This window comes from Scyliorhinus canicula, chromosome 12, assembly GCF_902713615.1.
Source record: "Scyliorhinus canicula chromosome 12, sScyCan1.1, whole genome shotgun sequence".
Taxonomy (NCBI): domain Eukaryota; kingdom Metazoa; phylum Chordata; class Chondrichthyes; order Carcharhiniformes; family Scyliorhinidae; genus Scyliorhinus; species Scyliorhinus canicula.
In genome coordinates this window covers 154,074,679-154,089,808 of record NC_052157.1, presented here as the reverse complement: position 1 = coordinate 154,089,808, position 15,130 = coordinate 154,074,679, and the positions used below count along the sequence as shown (strand labels likewise).

The 15,130-nt window shown below is 49.9% G+C and overlaps 1 protein-coding gene across 6 annotated transcripts in view; it reads left to right on the top strand.

Annotated features, from left to right (window-relative positions):
• Positions 1 to 15,130, top strand: part of LOC119975083 (aldehyde dehydrogenase, dimeric NADP-preferring-like) — a 47,271-nt gene that overhangs the window by 23,942 nt on the left and 8,199 nt on the right. For 3 of the 6 annotated variants that reach the window (XM_038814590.1, XM_038814591.1, XM_038814592.1), the window contains exons 2-7: positions 6,725 to 6,897; positions 9,460 to 9,691; positions 11,095 to 11,180; positions 11,965 to 12,173; positions 12,359 to 12,476; positions 14,107 to 14,248. In XM_038814590.1, coding sequence (XP_038670518.1) covers positions 6,736 to 6,897; positions 9,460 to 9,691; positions 11,095 to 11,180; positions 11,965 to 12,173; positions 12,359 to 12,476; positions 14,107 to 14,248 — 949 coding nt within the window. In that variant the 5' untranslated portion in view covers positions 6,725 to 6,735. Of the gene's footprint in view, positions 1 to 1,091; positions 1,301 to 1,329; positions 1,392 to 1,848; positions 1,868 to 6,724; positions 6,898 to 9,459; positions 9,692 to 11,094; positions 11,181 to 11,964; positions 12,174 to 12,358; positions 12,477 to 14,106; positions 14,249 to 15,130 lie in introns of those variants that run through there. The other 3 variants (XM_038814588.1, XM_038814587.1, XM_038814593.1) reach the window with 3 other exon arrangements.

Below are 15,130 nucleotides of genomic sequence, written 5' to 3'. Positions count from 1 at the left end.
GGCCATTCCCCAGCCGTTTCTGACGCGGGAGCCGGGTGTTTGACCTGGTGCGGCTGCTAACCCCTCACCGGTCCCAGAATCGGGGAGGGGTCAGCGCCGATTTTGGCGTCGTATAACGTCTGTGAATTGTCCGTTTGAACTGGCACTTCAGGCAGGATTCTCTGATTGCCGACGCTGAAACCGTGTTCGGCAACTGGCCCGAGAACCTGTTTTTACACCGAAATCGGGGGCGGCGCCATTTATCGGATGCTGCGCCGCCACAAAAACGGTGTAATCGCTGAGTACGCTGCACACTGTTGGGACTGTTTTAGGATGTCACCTGAGGCCCTCCGATGCCCCGCCCCTGATGGGCCGGCATCCCAACGGCGTCGGTCCCGTGTCCTCTCAGTTTTCGGGGTCCTTGTGTGGCCGTTCGGGGGTGTGGGGTGGGGGTGGGTGGGTGGGTGGGGTGGGTCCGGGGGGTGCGAGGTGGGGGGGGGGGGGTGGGTGGGTCCGGGGGGTGTGGGGGGGGGGGGGGTGGGGTGGGTCCGGGGGGTGCGAGGTGGGGGGGGGGGGTGGGTCCGGAGGGTGTGGGGGGGGTGTGGGTGTGGGGTGGGTCCGGGGGGTGCGAGGTGGGGGGGGGGGGGGTTACAGAGGGGCACTATCTGGCAGGCCAGGTCCGGGCGAGCAGCCGGTGCCTCGTTGTAGGGCGCGACCGCTGCAGGTCGCCGGTGTGCGCATGCGCGGCCACGGACCCGGCAATGCTCCGGCCGATTCTGTCGGGAACGCCGGGAGGGGGGGGGGGTTTACGTGGCGCGGCTGCTCGCCGCCCCCCCAGTGCGGGGGCGCCGCTGACCTTTTCATCGTAAAACAAGACACACGCTCCGGACATAGCCTCAAAATGGGAGAATCCCGCCCCGGGAGAGAGTCAGGGCTGTGACAATGCAGCAATGTGAAGTCACACAGAGCGGGGAAAGAGCAGACATTCCCCTACCCTGAATCCACAACACAAAAAAGCTACAACCCCAGCAATGTGTGGCCCCAGAAGAAGCGGAAGGAAGCATTCCCTTTGCAATCTGGGCGATGTGATGTTGACCTTTGCAAAGGCAGTAGCCCAGGGGCGGGGTGTTGGAGAAGAGCCGCAGAGAAAGAGTGCGAGCTGGTTTGAACGTGATCGCATTTCGACTCTGCCCTTTGGTTTGTCCCATTCCGGCTGCCGCTGATCTGCAATTTCCCCGTCGGCAACACCAGGAAAGAGGCGAAAAGGCAAAGAGGGAATTGGCAGAGTGGGGGATAAGCGCAGTGCCCTGGGTTCCGAACGGCTGCCCTGGGTTCCGAGCGCTGCCCTGGGTTCCGAGCGCTGCCCTGAACTCTGTCTGCCTCTCTCACTGATCCAGTTCCTTCTCAGGATAGTAAGTGGCCCTCTTTCCTCTTCCCTTCCCCACCCCACCCCACCCATTTCACAAACTGCCCTGGGAAAGGTGTTGGCTTGTGCTCCTCATTGGGGTCTACCTGCTCCAGCCAAACTCCGCCCAGTGCAACCCAGATCAACTAATCCGGTTTATACAAGGAAGACCCCCATCTGACTCAACCCAAACTAACATAAATCCCACCATAATCCAGTCCAGGGTGTTTCCCTGCCCTGTATGTAGATGTATCATTTTGCATGGATCAGGTGTCCTGCACCTGACGGGATAGAGTGAGGCTCAGCAATGATGTGTTTCGCACCCTGCCCATACTTGCCACCCGCAGCAGAACGTGCCCCTGGTTAGTGGCTTTAACATCGTGACCGAGTCATTCCCAGAGAGAAATGGTTGGGAGTTCGGGAGATGAGGCTGGAGGGAGGACTCCCTTGCTCAAACTCGTTTGTCCAAAAATAGGCGGGCAGGTGAGTGGTGAGGGTGACACAAAGAACAACAGCACAGTGGTTAGCACAGTTGCTTCACAGCTCCAGGGTCCCAGGTTCGATTCCCAGCTTGGGTCACTGTCTGTGTGGAGTCTGCACGTTCTCTCCCCGTGCCTTCGTGGGTTTCCTCCGGGTGCTCCGGTTTCCTCCCACGGTCCAAAGATGTGCAGGTTAGGTGGATTGGCCATGATAAATTGCCCTTAGTGTCTAAAAAGGTTAGATGGGGTTACTGGGTTACAGGGATGGGGTGGAGGTGTGGGCTTGGGTAGGGTGTTCTTTCCCAGGGTCGGTGCAGACTCGATGGGCCGGGTGGCCTCCTTCTGTGCTGTAAATTCTATGAAAGAGCCTACAGAGGGATTTGGACAAGTTGGGTGAGTGGGCAAAAACTTGACAGATGGAATATAATGTAGGAAAATCTGAAGTTATGCCCTTTGGTACGAAGAATAAAGGAGGTGAATATTATTTAAATGGAGAAAGACTGCAGGAAACTGCAGCACAGAGGGATTTGGGGGTCCTCGCGCATCAAGCACAAAAGGCTAGCGTGCAAGTTCAGCAGGTAATTGGCAAGGGATAATTGGAATGGTGGCCTTTATTTCAAAGGTAATGGAGTATAAAAATGGGAAAGTCCTGCTAAAACTATACGAGGCACTAATTAGACCACATCTGGAATACTCTGAACAGTTTTGGTCCCCTTATCCAAGGAAAGATATACTGGCATTGGAGGCAGTCCGGAGAAGGTTCACTCGGTGATCCCGGGAATGGAGGGACTTTCTTATGAGGAGATGTTGAGTAGGTCGGGCCTGTGCTCATTGGAGTTTGGAAACCCAATTGAAACATGTAGGATTGTCCGGGGGTTTGACAGGGTAGACTCTGAGAGGATGTTTCCCCCTGTGGGAGAGTCTAGGCCCAGAGGTCATAAGTAAGGGGTCACCCATTTAAAAAGAGATAAGAAAGAATTCATTCTCTGAGGGCTGTGAATCTGTGGAATTCTTTACTGCAGAGAGCTGTAGAGACTGGGTCATTAAACATAGAATCCCTACAGTGCAAAAGGAGGCCATTCGGCCCATCGAGTCTGCACCGGCCCTTGGAAAGAGCACTCTACTTAAGGCCACGCCTCCACCCTATCCACGTAAACCCAGTAACCCAACCTAACCCTTTGGACACTAAAGGGCAATTTATCATGGCCAAGCCACCTGTTCATCTTTAGATTGTGGGAGGAAACCGGAGCGCCCGGAGGAAAGTCATGCAGACACAGGGAGAACGTGCAAACTCCGCACAGTCACCCGAGCTGTAATTGAACCTGGGTCCCTGGAGCTGTGAAGGAGCAGTGCTAACCACTGGTGCTACCGTGCCGTATGTTCATGGCTGAGATAGACAGATGTTTTAATCAGGAAGGGTGTCAAGGGTTATGGGGATGAGGCAGGAAAGTGGAGTTGAGAATTATAAAAGACTGATCCAGAAGATGAGATTGCAAGGGATGAAATGAAAATGAAAATTGCTTATTGTCACGAGTAGGCTTCAAATGAAGTTATTGTGAAAAGCCCCTAGTCGCCACATTCCGGGCGCCTGTTCGGGGAGGCTGGTAGGGGAATTGAACCGTGCTGCTTTCAAAGCCAGCAATTTAGCCCTGTGCTAAACCAGCCCCTAATTGGGCTGGGATTGGGGGCAGCGTACTAGATGGGATTGAGGATTGGCACTGACAAGAAGAAGAGGGTTAGGATAAATGGGTCCTTTTGGCTGACTGTAACTAACAGGGTGATGCAAGGGTCAGTCCTTGGAGCTCAACAGTTTACAATCCATATAAACGATCTGCAAGCGGGAATAGCGGGTAACATGGCAAAATTTGCGGATGATACTAAAGTGCTGGAAAAGCAGGCAGTGAAGAGGCGATAAAGAGTTTACAGATGGATATAGATAGGCTAGCAGATTGGGCCAAAGTTTGGCAGATGGAGTTTAATGTGGATAAATGTGCGGCTATCCATTTTGGGTGAAAAGATAGGAAGGCAAATTATCATATAAATGGAAAACAGCTTCAAAATGCGTCTGGGCAGAGGGATTTGGGTGTATTGGTTCATGAATTGCAGAAAGTTGGTATGCAGGTATAGCAGGTATTTACAAAGGCAAATTGAATGTTAGCGCTTATTGCAAAAGGAGTATAAAAGTAGTGAAGTTTTGTTGCAATTGTATAGGGTGTTGGTGAGACCACAGCTGGAATATTGTGTCCAGTTTTGGTCTCCTTATTTGAGGATGGATGTGGTGGCATTGGAGGCAGTTCCGAGGAGGTTCACCAGATTGATTCCGGGGATGAAAGGGTTAACGTATGGGGAGAGATTAAACAGTTTGGGCTCATACTCGCTGGAGTTTAGAAGGATGAGAGGGGATCTGATGAAGGTGTATAAAATACTAAAAGGGATTGATAAAGTAAATGTAGACCAAATCTCCCCCCTTGTCGAGCAGTCTAGAAGGAGAGGTCACAGATATAGTTTGGGGGGCAGTAGATTTAGAACTGAGATGAGGAGGAATTACTTCTTACAGAGGGTGGTGAATTTGTGGAACTCAATGCCCCCCCATAGTGCAGCGGAATCTGAGTCATTAAATGTTTTCAAGAAGGAGATAGATATATTTCTGATTTTTAAAAAACTGGTTAGAGAGATATGGGGAACAGGTCGGGAGGTGGATTTGAGACCAGGAAGAGGCAATCCAGCAACCCCGGGGTGAAGAGATGTAATCCTCACGAGATCTGCGCGGACGACCTGATTGATCGCCCCGTGGGGCCCGTGGAATAAGAGTTTCCCCACTAATGAGCGGAGGCCCATCAGCTGGGTCACATCGAATCAACCCTTAAAAGCCGGCCCGGACTGGGTCCTGCATGATCGGCAGTCCTGGTTGGGACAGGGTGCTGTGTGCCGCGTTATGGCCTTTTCTTTAGGCTGAAAATGAACTGATTCACCGTCTCTGGTCTCCTGAGCGTTTATAGACCAGAAGGGGGAGGTAACATATTTGTAAAATGGAGCTCGACATATCGGGCAGCACAGTGGTTAGCATTGATGGCTCACAGCGCCAGGGAACTTAGTCCGATTCCAACCTTGAGTGACTGTGTGGAGTCTGCACGTTTTCCCCGTGTGTGGGTGGGTTTCCTCCGGGTGCTCTGGTTTCCTCCCACAGTCCAAAGACGTGCAGTTAGGCGGATTGGCCATGCTAAATTTGCCCCTTTAGTGTCCAAAGGTTAGGTGGGGTTATGGGGATAGGGCAGGGGGAGTGGGCTTTGGTAGCATATCCTTTTGAAGGGTCGGTGCAGACTGGATGGGCTGAATAGTCTCCTTCTGCACTGTAGGGATTCTGCACGTTTTCTATTATATTGATAATCTGGAAGTTAAGAAGCAGTGGTGATGTGTTAGGAAGAAACTGAGTTTACATGACTGGGGGAGGAAGGCAGATTTGTCTGTTATCTCTTGTGTTCCGATTATCTTTTGAAAATTGCATCAACTGAAACTTGCTGAGTTGTTTTTGCTGATCTTCACCTTTGAACCCTGTGTTGTTGCATTTGCGAGGAGCTGTTACTGTACCTAATCGGTACAGAATGGCTGAACAGGCAAGAGTCCCTGATCGCAGAAGAAGGTTGGACGTTGGGAAGCGGAAGGGAGGGAATGGAGAGATTCATGTTCAGTATAAGAAGGGGAGCATGGGTGCTGATGTGATTGTGGCAGCTCTCCACGAAATGATGCACAAAAATCCAGGGTTAAGGCGGTGGGGTCTAGGAGGGTGAGCAGATGGGAGATAGGAGACAGCTTTACATAGTTGAGTGTGAGGAGGAGCTCTCTTGGTGAAGAAACGGTTACAAGGCAGTGATGGAGGAAGAGCTCGAAATTATATTGAGCTCAGTTACTTCTGGTGAAGGTAAAGGGTTGGAACTAAATGTTAACCTCTTGTCAGTTACAGACACTGACTGATCAGTTGTACATTTGATGTTTGAGTGACAGGACCCTCCCAAATTTGGCTCCCCGTTTATTACTACAAGATTCAGCAGTATGTTATGGGCCAGGGTTTAGAGAACCCTAAAGTGCATCATGGAGTTCACCTGACCCACAACTTTTACTAGATTGTGGTATGGGGAGCACACGGCCCACTCTACAGGTGTGGTACAGCAGAAATGGAGAAGTATTTTTTAAAGCAGAACAATGTTTATTCTACGAACTCAAGTTAACCTTTTTAAAACATACAGTGAACATCTTAGCAACCATCAATTCAAATACAACCCCCAAAGAATACAACACTAAGTCATCCTTAATAACTTCCCAAACAACATCCAGAAGACAGAAGGAACACCTTTTAACAGAAGCACATCAGGTTTACATTCACTCCTGAGAACATTTATAATTCTGAATTCACCAAATGATCAAGAGATAGTCTTTTCATGGCAGAGAGAACAACAGTACACCTGCTTTGTCTGGCTTCAGCTCCAACATTGAAAACGAAACTAAAACACACCCTGCAGCAAACAGCCTAAAACAAAAGTAAAAAGCTGACAGACAGCCCAGCTCCACCCACTCTCTGTCATCACTGCAGTAGTAAACACCCATTTCTTAAAGGTACTCTCACTACAGATATTTATATACACACCCATTTATAAACACCCATTCTTAAAGGTACTCTCACATGACAAGTACCGACTAACCCATTCGTATCTTTCGGCCACTTCCTGAATCACCAAAATAACAACTCTGTGGAGATGGCCAAACACAACTTTCAAATACACAGCATGGCCCCTATTTATTTCTTGTACATCTTGGCACGGTTGGTGCTTGGTGAAACTTACCATTGTTTGGTGTTCCGCGGCAGGTTGACACATCATGGCACAGATCGCGGCTGTTGTGTCCGGCGCGAGAGCCGCCTACAATCAGGGGAAAACTCGCTCTGTGGAATTCCGCATTCAGCAGCTGAAGGCGCTCGAGAGGATGATCACTGAGAAAAAGGAAGAATTCGTACTGGCGCTCAAAAAGGACTTGCACAAGGTTTGAGGCAGTTCGTGCTCAGCATTTTAACCAGGTTGCACAGACCCCTTCTCAGTTTGCACCTGCGGCACCATGATCATTTGACAAAGTGTTTATCCGCCCCTGAATTGTGTTCAGTTTCTTCTCGCGTTCTCAATTCTGGCCCTGCCTGGGTTATTTTCACCATGCATCTTCCCGCCCTGCCATTCGCTCTGCCTCGTAGGCAATGTGGGTCATGGGAAGATTGACGGGCTTGATTAACAGTCTGGTGTAATGCTCTTTCCATGGGAATAACTCTCTTCATACCAGGCAGTCAGGTGGTTAGTCATGTTAAGTAAGGGCAGCACGGTGGCCTAGTGGTTAGCACAACCGCCTCACGGCGCTGAGGTCCCAGGTTCGATCCCGGCTCTGGGTCACTGTCCGTGTGGAGTTTGCACATTCTCCCCGTGTCTGCGTGGGTTTCACCCCCACAACCCAAAAATGTGCAGAGTAGGTGGATTGGCCACGCTAAATTGCCCCTGAATTGGAAAAAATAATTGGGTAATCTAAATTTATAAAAATAAAAAAAAAATAAAAAGTCATGTTAAGTAGAAGGGTTTTGTAGGCTCCCTCAACTCATGATATGGATGGTATGGTAAATTTCACCCCTATTGAAAGGTAAGCCTGGGCTTCCTGTAGTATCCCTGCGCATCCTTCAACGTGCAGGCTACGGTTTAGTTTGGTGCTAACAAACCTTAATTGCCCAATTTTCCAGCGGTAGAACACCGCTCGTTGCGCTATTTAGCCTCAGCGGTTTTTCACCAATCTTACGCAACAGCCTAAGATGGTGTTTGCTAATTTAGTGTTTGATCCTCCATCAAGGAGGTCCACTTTTGAATCTCGCCAACTTTGGGTGTGCCGCCCCGAGGGGTGGAGGTAACCCTAAGATGCCCTTTCCAACAGGCGACGCGTGCTTCCTGAATAAATAGCATTGACGACCCTGTGAATTATTGCCTGGTGTCGAACTGCGCCATGGTACAACAATATCTTGCATTAGCGTCACATTTTAAAGTCGAGAAACAAACATGCCCAGGAGAGAGATGCATTGAGAAAACAAAATGAATGCTGAACAAACAAAGCAGGAGACTGAATGCCTTTTTTGTTATTTCATGGGATTTGAGCGTTGTCGACAAGGTTAGCATTTATTGCCCGTTACCAAGTACTCTTGAGAGGCTGTCGATAAGCGGCCATCTTGAATACAACTGAGTGGCTGCTAGACCGATTCAGAGGGCAGTTAAGAGTTAGCCACATTGCTGTGGAACTGGAGTCATGTGTAGACCAGGCTGATGGAAGGATGGCAGATTTCCTTCCCTAAAGGACATTAGAACATAGAACATAGAACATTACAGCGCAGTACAGGCCCTACGGCCCACCATGTTGCACCGTCCTGTGAAACCCTTCTAAAGTCCCTCTACACTATTCCCTTATCGTCCATATGTCTATCCAATGACCATTTGAATGCGTTTAGTGTTGGCGAGTCCACTACTGTTGCAGGCAGGGCATTCCATGCCCTTACTACTCTCTGAGTAAAGAACCTACCTCTGACATCTGTCCTATATCTATCTCCCCTCAATTTAAAGCTATGTCCCCTCGTGCTGGACATCACCATCCGAGAAAAAAGGCTCTCGAGGTCCACCCTATCTAATCCTCTGATCATCTTGTATGCCTCAATTAAGTCCCCTCTTAACCTTCTTCTCTCTAATGAAAACAGCCTCAAGTCCTTCAGCCTTTCCTCATATGATCTTCCCTCCATACCAGGCAAACATCTTGTAAATCTCCTCTGTACCCTTTCCAAAGCTTCCACATCCTTCCTATAATGTGGCGACCAGAACTGCACACAATACTCCAAATGCGGCCGCACCAGAGTTTTGTACAACTGCAACATGACCTCATGGCTCCGAAACTCAATTCCTCTACCAATAAAAGCTAACACACCGTACGCCTTCTTAACAACCCTCTCAACCTGGGTGGCAACTAGATGGGGTTTTACAACAATCTGGTACTTCCAAGCCATCATTCATGATGCTAACTTATTAATCCAGATTTATTTAACTGAACCTGATCTCTATCCTATAACGGGAACTCAACATTTTAAAAATGTGTCCCCTGGGTCCTGCACTCGACCACAAGAAGCACCCTTCCCATGCCCACCTTGTCAAGACTATTCAGGATCTTGTATACTTTCAATCAAGTCACCCCCTCACTCTTCTAAACTCCACTCTAAACAAGCCCAGCCTGCCCGAGCTCTCCTCATAAGACAGCCGACTCGTTTCAGATATCAGAATGAAATTTGGGAAGATGATGGGTTACGGGGGTGGAGGTTTGGAGAGAAAGAGAGGGGCGAATTCGCAAAGGCGTTAAAACTTGAACTTCAAATTTGGGGCTTTTGGGGGACGGGGAGTGGGTTTAGGTCAGCGAGGACTGGGCTGAAGATTGAGTGAGACAGGCTGTGGGTGGGATGTGGTCAGCAGATTGAAGGGGGGGGGGGGGGGTTGCGCGGGGCGGAATACTCTTGAAAGTGACTTTCTTCATTTGAATTTGCAGAATCCATTTGCCGTGGAGATCTATGAAATGTCGGGCATTCTAAGCGAGATCTCTCTGGCTATAAACAAGCTGCCTGTGTGGGCCGCCCCCGAGCACGTGCCGAAGAGCATGATGACGTTAATGGACACTGTTTATATTCACCGCGAGCCTCTCGGAGTGGTCCTGATCATCGGGGCCTGGAACTATCCATTGGCTACAGTGGTGCAGCCTTTAGTTGGGGCAATTGCAGCAGGTAAACGTTTGCCTGATTATTTCCCAATCTCTCCGGGGAAGATCTCAATTGATAGGCAGTGATTTATTTTCTGTGCTGTGATTTGTTTTGTTTTTCAATCGCTTGCCAACTCCTGAGCTTTTCCCAGTTTTCTTTCTTTGCTCCCCTCTCTCTCTCTCTCTCTCTCTCTCTCCCCCAGTGATTCCGGATGGAGGTAAGGCTTCGTTTGTGCTCTTGAGATAGTAGGCCTGATTTTGACGCAGCCTGCCCAGCAGGAACTGGTTCCAGTCAGACAACCGGTTTTACTTGGCATTTCTTTTTTTCCAGTTCTGGTTGGGTTAATACCTGGCCTGGTGGGTATCAACTGGCCGTTTGTTCATGGAGGGGCTGGGGGAGGTGGGAGGAGGGGGAGGTGGCAGGGTATTGTGCCCAGCAGCAGAGTCTGCTCCAGCCCTAATCTGACTGCCAATCTGAACTCGCCTTTTTTTTTCCTGGGATGTAGCCGTCTCTGGCAAAGCCAGCACGCGTTGGCCAAGCCTAATTGTCCCTGAATTGAGTGGCTTGCTGGGCCATTTCCGAGGGGCACTTTTGAGTCAACCTCACGCGTGGCATAGTGGTTAGCACTATGGCTTCACAGCGCCAGGGTCCCAGGTTCGATTCCCGGCTTGGGTCACTGTCTGTATGGAGTCTGCCCGTCCTCCCCGTGTCTGCGTGGGTTTCCTCCGGGTGCTCCGGTTTCCTCCCACAAGTCCTGAAAGTCGTGCTTGTTAGGTGATTTGGACATTCTGAATTCTCCTTCTGTGTACCCGAACAGGGGCCGGAATGTGGCGACTAGGGGCTTTTCATAGTAATTCATTGCAGTGTTAATGTAAGCCTACTTGTGACAATGATTATTGTGGAGGATTTTCTTCCCTAAAAGACATTGGTGAAGCAGATGGGTTTTTACAGCAATCAATGATTGTTTCATCGTCACTGTTACTAAGGCTCCCTTTATATTCCAGCTTCATTAAGTGAATTTGATTTCCAGCTGCCGTGGTGGGATTTGAACCCATTCCCTCAGAGCACTAGTCCAGCGACATCACCCATATGCCACCATCCTCGCCCAAAATATGAGAGTCACCGACTAAATCCAAGCTTAGAGAATTCGGGAGAGATCTCTGTATCCAGCGAGTGGTTCAACTGTGCAACTAACTAGCAAGGGGAGCAGAGTCGAATAAATGGACTCATTTAAGGGGAGACTAGAAAATTACATGAGGGAGAAAAGAATAGAAGGAAATATTCATGGGCCTGGAGGGGAGAAAGCCCTTGTGGAACCCAAACACTGGCATGGACATATTGGGTTGAATGTTCTGTTCCTGGGCTTTATTTTCTCTGTCTTAACTTGCCGGTGATTTGTTTTTTTTGCATTACGATCCCGTTCTCAGGAAATGCTGCAATCTTGAAGCCGTCTGAAGTGAGTGTGAATACGGCCCAGTTACTGGGAGAAATCCTCCCTCAGTACTTGGACAAGGTGAGTGCAGGCTGGGCCAGGCCGAGCCGGGGAGGGCGTAACGGTGACAGGAGCATGTTGGGTAAATCTGTTTGACATCACTCCCCCGTGCGGCTGACGTTTTGTGGAAAGGACGAGCCGACTGGGGTAGAGCGAAAAATGGTGTCCCCACCAAGGTGTGATTTGGGTGTTGAAGGGGATGGGGGTGGATGTTGCAGGGACCCGATTGAACGAGTGACCATTTTGACTCCACTTTGTACCTCAGCATGAACGGCCATTTTGACTCCACTTTGTACCTCGGTGTGAGCGGCCATTTTGACTCCACTTTGTACCTCGGTGTGAGCGACCATTTTGACTCCACTTTGTACCTCGGTGTGAGCGGCCATTTTGACTCCACTTTGTACCTCAGCGTGAGCAACATCTGAGCGACCCTGGAAATTGAAACGCAAAATACAACCCTCCGTCAAGTACCTGAAAAGAGTTATAAACGGACAATTGATTTAGGTGTAGACTGGCACACACATCATACTGGCAATGTATCGGGGGATATGGACCTTGAGGTACAAGGTCAGTCATGATCTAACTGAATAGCGCAATAGACTTGGGCTAGGTGGCCTTGGAACCCTGCTTCATATTGAGGGTGACAGTACCAGCCTCCCCGAACAGGTGCCGGAATGTGGCGACTAGGGGCTTTTCACAGTGACTTCATTGAAGCCTACTTGTGACAATAAGTGATTTTCTCTTTCTCTATAACTGTGGTCTGTGGAGCGTCAAGTTTGTTTTTGTTTTTCAATCCTTCCTCAAGGACCTTTACCCCATAATTAACGGAGGGCCAACAGTGGCGACCGAGGTGTTGAAGAACCCCTTTGATCACATCCTGTATACTGGTGGTACCAATGTCGGCAGGATTGTAATGGAGGCCGCGGCCAAAAATCTGACCCCCGTGACCCTGGAGCTTGGCGGGAAAAGTCCGTGTTATGTTGACAAGGACTGCGACCTGGACGTAGCCTGCAGGTTGGTTTCTGATTGAGGTTGGGAGGGGCGCCACTGCTCCAGTAAGCTCTGATTTCTCTGGGTTTGGAGTGTTTGGTCCTGCTGTCCGAACGTGGCAAAGTTCTGTAGTTCTAGAGGCTCAATTTGAATTACCAAAGCATTAGCCTTTTTTCCTTTTGTGCGAATAATTTGCTTATTCTTTGTAGACGTATCGCGTGGGGACGGTACACTAACAGTGGTCAGACCTGCATCGCTCCAGATTACATCCTCTGTGATAAGAGTGTCCAAGATGAACTGGTGAAGAAGATCAGCACAACCATCGTCGTGAGTTAAAAAGCAGAATCTGTCAGTGATATTTGGAGAAATGGTGGTAAACAGTTAAGTGGCCGTCTTGAATATAACTGAGTGGCTGCAAAGCCGCTTCAGAGGGCACTTAAGAGTCAGCCACATGTGCTGTGGACCTGGAGTCACGTGTAGGCCAGACCAGGGTCAGGCAGGCAGATTTCCTTCCCTAAAGGACATTAATGAACCAGAAGGACTTTACAACAATCTGGCGATTCCAAGGCCATCATTCATGATGCTAACTTCTTGCTCCAGATTGATTTAACTGAACCTGCTCTCAATCCTATAACAGCAACTCATAATTTTAAAACTGTGCCCCCCCCCCCCGGGGTCCTGGACTCGCCCCACAAGAAGCAGTTAACCAACCCCAGAGTGGGACAGGCAGGAAAATGGCGTTGGGGGCCTTTGATCTTCTGGAATGTGGACCGGGCTCGATGGGCTGAATGGCCTGCTCCGGCTCCAATTTCTTGTGTTTCTGCGGCAATTGGCACCTGAAATAAGAAAATCTGGTTCTGGCTTGGGCGGGAGTCGTCCTCTCCAGAGTCTTCACAATGATTCACTTCAATCCCTGTGTTTACGAAGCCAGCAGGTTACACCTCGGCGCTGACCAATGCTGTAACAATTGTGGTGTTGAGTCGGTTCTTGGGGAGATGATAGTTCGGAGAATGACAACACAAATAGGCCCAGCTAGTCAGTGCTGGTGTTTATCCTCCGCACACAATCTTATCTCGTGTGTCTGACCTGCTGCCTTTTATCCCTCTTTGTCCCTGAAACCGCTGATCAAACCTCTTCCTAAATGTTGATGCAGCTTCTGATTCAAACACCAACTTTGCTGGTGTATTGCGTGTCACCAAAACAAAGCCTCTCTTGCTCCCTGCCCTAACTCGTTATGTTTAACTTGATTCTAATGTGCCCTCGTTATCGACTTCCACTGGAATTTACCAGTTTCCACCAATCCAGTCACTTCATAATTTAAACAAATTCACCCCCCCCCCCTCCCCATAATCTGGGCCCCAATGTTTAAAGTATCTGTCGACAGTCTGATGTTGCAGTCACGGAGAATACAGTGTTTCAGATAGGCAGCTCACTACCACCTTCCCGAGGGTAATTAGGGATGGGCAACAAATGCTGGCCCAGCCATTGAATGGGGGGGGGGGGGGGGTCGACACCGTGAGGAACGTTATTGGTTTTGTTTAATTCACCCCCTGGGTGTGGGCATCGCTGGTAAGGTGGGCACTTATTGACATTCCAGAGATGCCTTTGAGAAAATGATGTTGGGCTTCATTCCTGAGCCGCTGGTAATAATTTTCTTGCCACTGATTGGTCCACGCGGCCGTATCAAAGGGCAGTTAAAAGTCAACCACGTTGGCGCGTGCCTGGAATGACGTAGATCCCAGACTGGGTAAGGACGGCATGTTTCCCTCGGTGAAGCACGTTAGTGAACCCATCGGAGTTATACTACAACACGACCGTTTTATCCTTGCTGCCCTCCCGTGTCTCGCTCCTTTTACTACTGGTCCACTCAATTAGACGTTGCCCCCCTCATATTGTAGCATTAGGATGGCCATCGGAGTGTTCCCTGTCTGACCGTTCCTGGCTCCATCTATTCCAGGAATTCTATGGCGCTGATCCCCAGAAATCCCCGGACTATGGACGTATCGTCAATCAGCGGCATTTTAAGAGACTGATGTCCTTGCTGGAAGGAGCGAAAGTGGCGTATGGTGGCCAAAATAATGAAGAGGATCTTTACATAGGTACTGGTATAGGCTGTGGGAGGTGAAGTGTAACCATTAACCCAGCCACACAGTGACTTTCACACTGATCCGCTTAGTCACAGGACAGGTACAGTGAACCCACTCGGGACAAAGTACCAGTGGAATGATGGATAATATTTGCTTACAGAACAAATATTTTGTTAAGAACACGCCGATCACGGTACAATGCAGTCTTATACTGTCACCCTCAATAGGAATAATCTCTCACTCGGGACAGATGACCCATTCTCCTCCTTGTAACTTTCTCTGGGTCGCATTTGAGAGCCGCCCTCTTCTTCCCCTTACCCCCGCCGCCGCAAGGGCCCACATCCCTTGTCGCCTCCCCAAAGAGTGTTCTTCTCTACGGGCCTCCCATTCTCCCTCGCTACATCAGCGAGGTAAGTGAGTCGTAATTTGTGCGTTTGTTCACCCTGACCTTTCCCAGCACTGATTTTGACAGCTCCTGAAACTAAGTCTGTGTTTGTGCCTTCCGGCTGACTGGGGAGAGGAGCAGAGGCAGGGCCACCCCTTGGCTGGGAGTGGGTGGGCAGACTGGTGCGCAGGTTGAGGGCAGGCTAGGCTGCGGATGAGCAATGGGTTTGGGAGGGTGGGTGGGGGGGGGGGGGGGGGGGAAGGAAAACTAGAGGCTGGATACTGTAGTCAAGTAGCTCATGTGGTCAAGGTTGGCGGCTCGACATTACCTTACCCCCACCCTCACCCCAATACCTGTCCTTGTCCTCGTGGCTTCTCCGTGCGCCTTGCACCGCGGTCAAGAATTTGGCAGCAGGAACTGTGGTTTCCCGAAACTCCGTCCCAGTCTGGTTTAGCACACTGGGCTAAATCGCTCGCTTTTAAAGCAGACCCAGGCAGGCCAGCAGCACG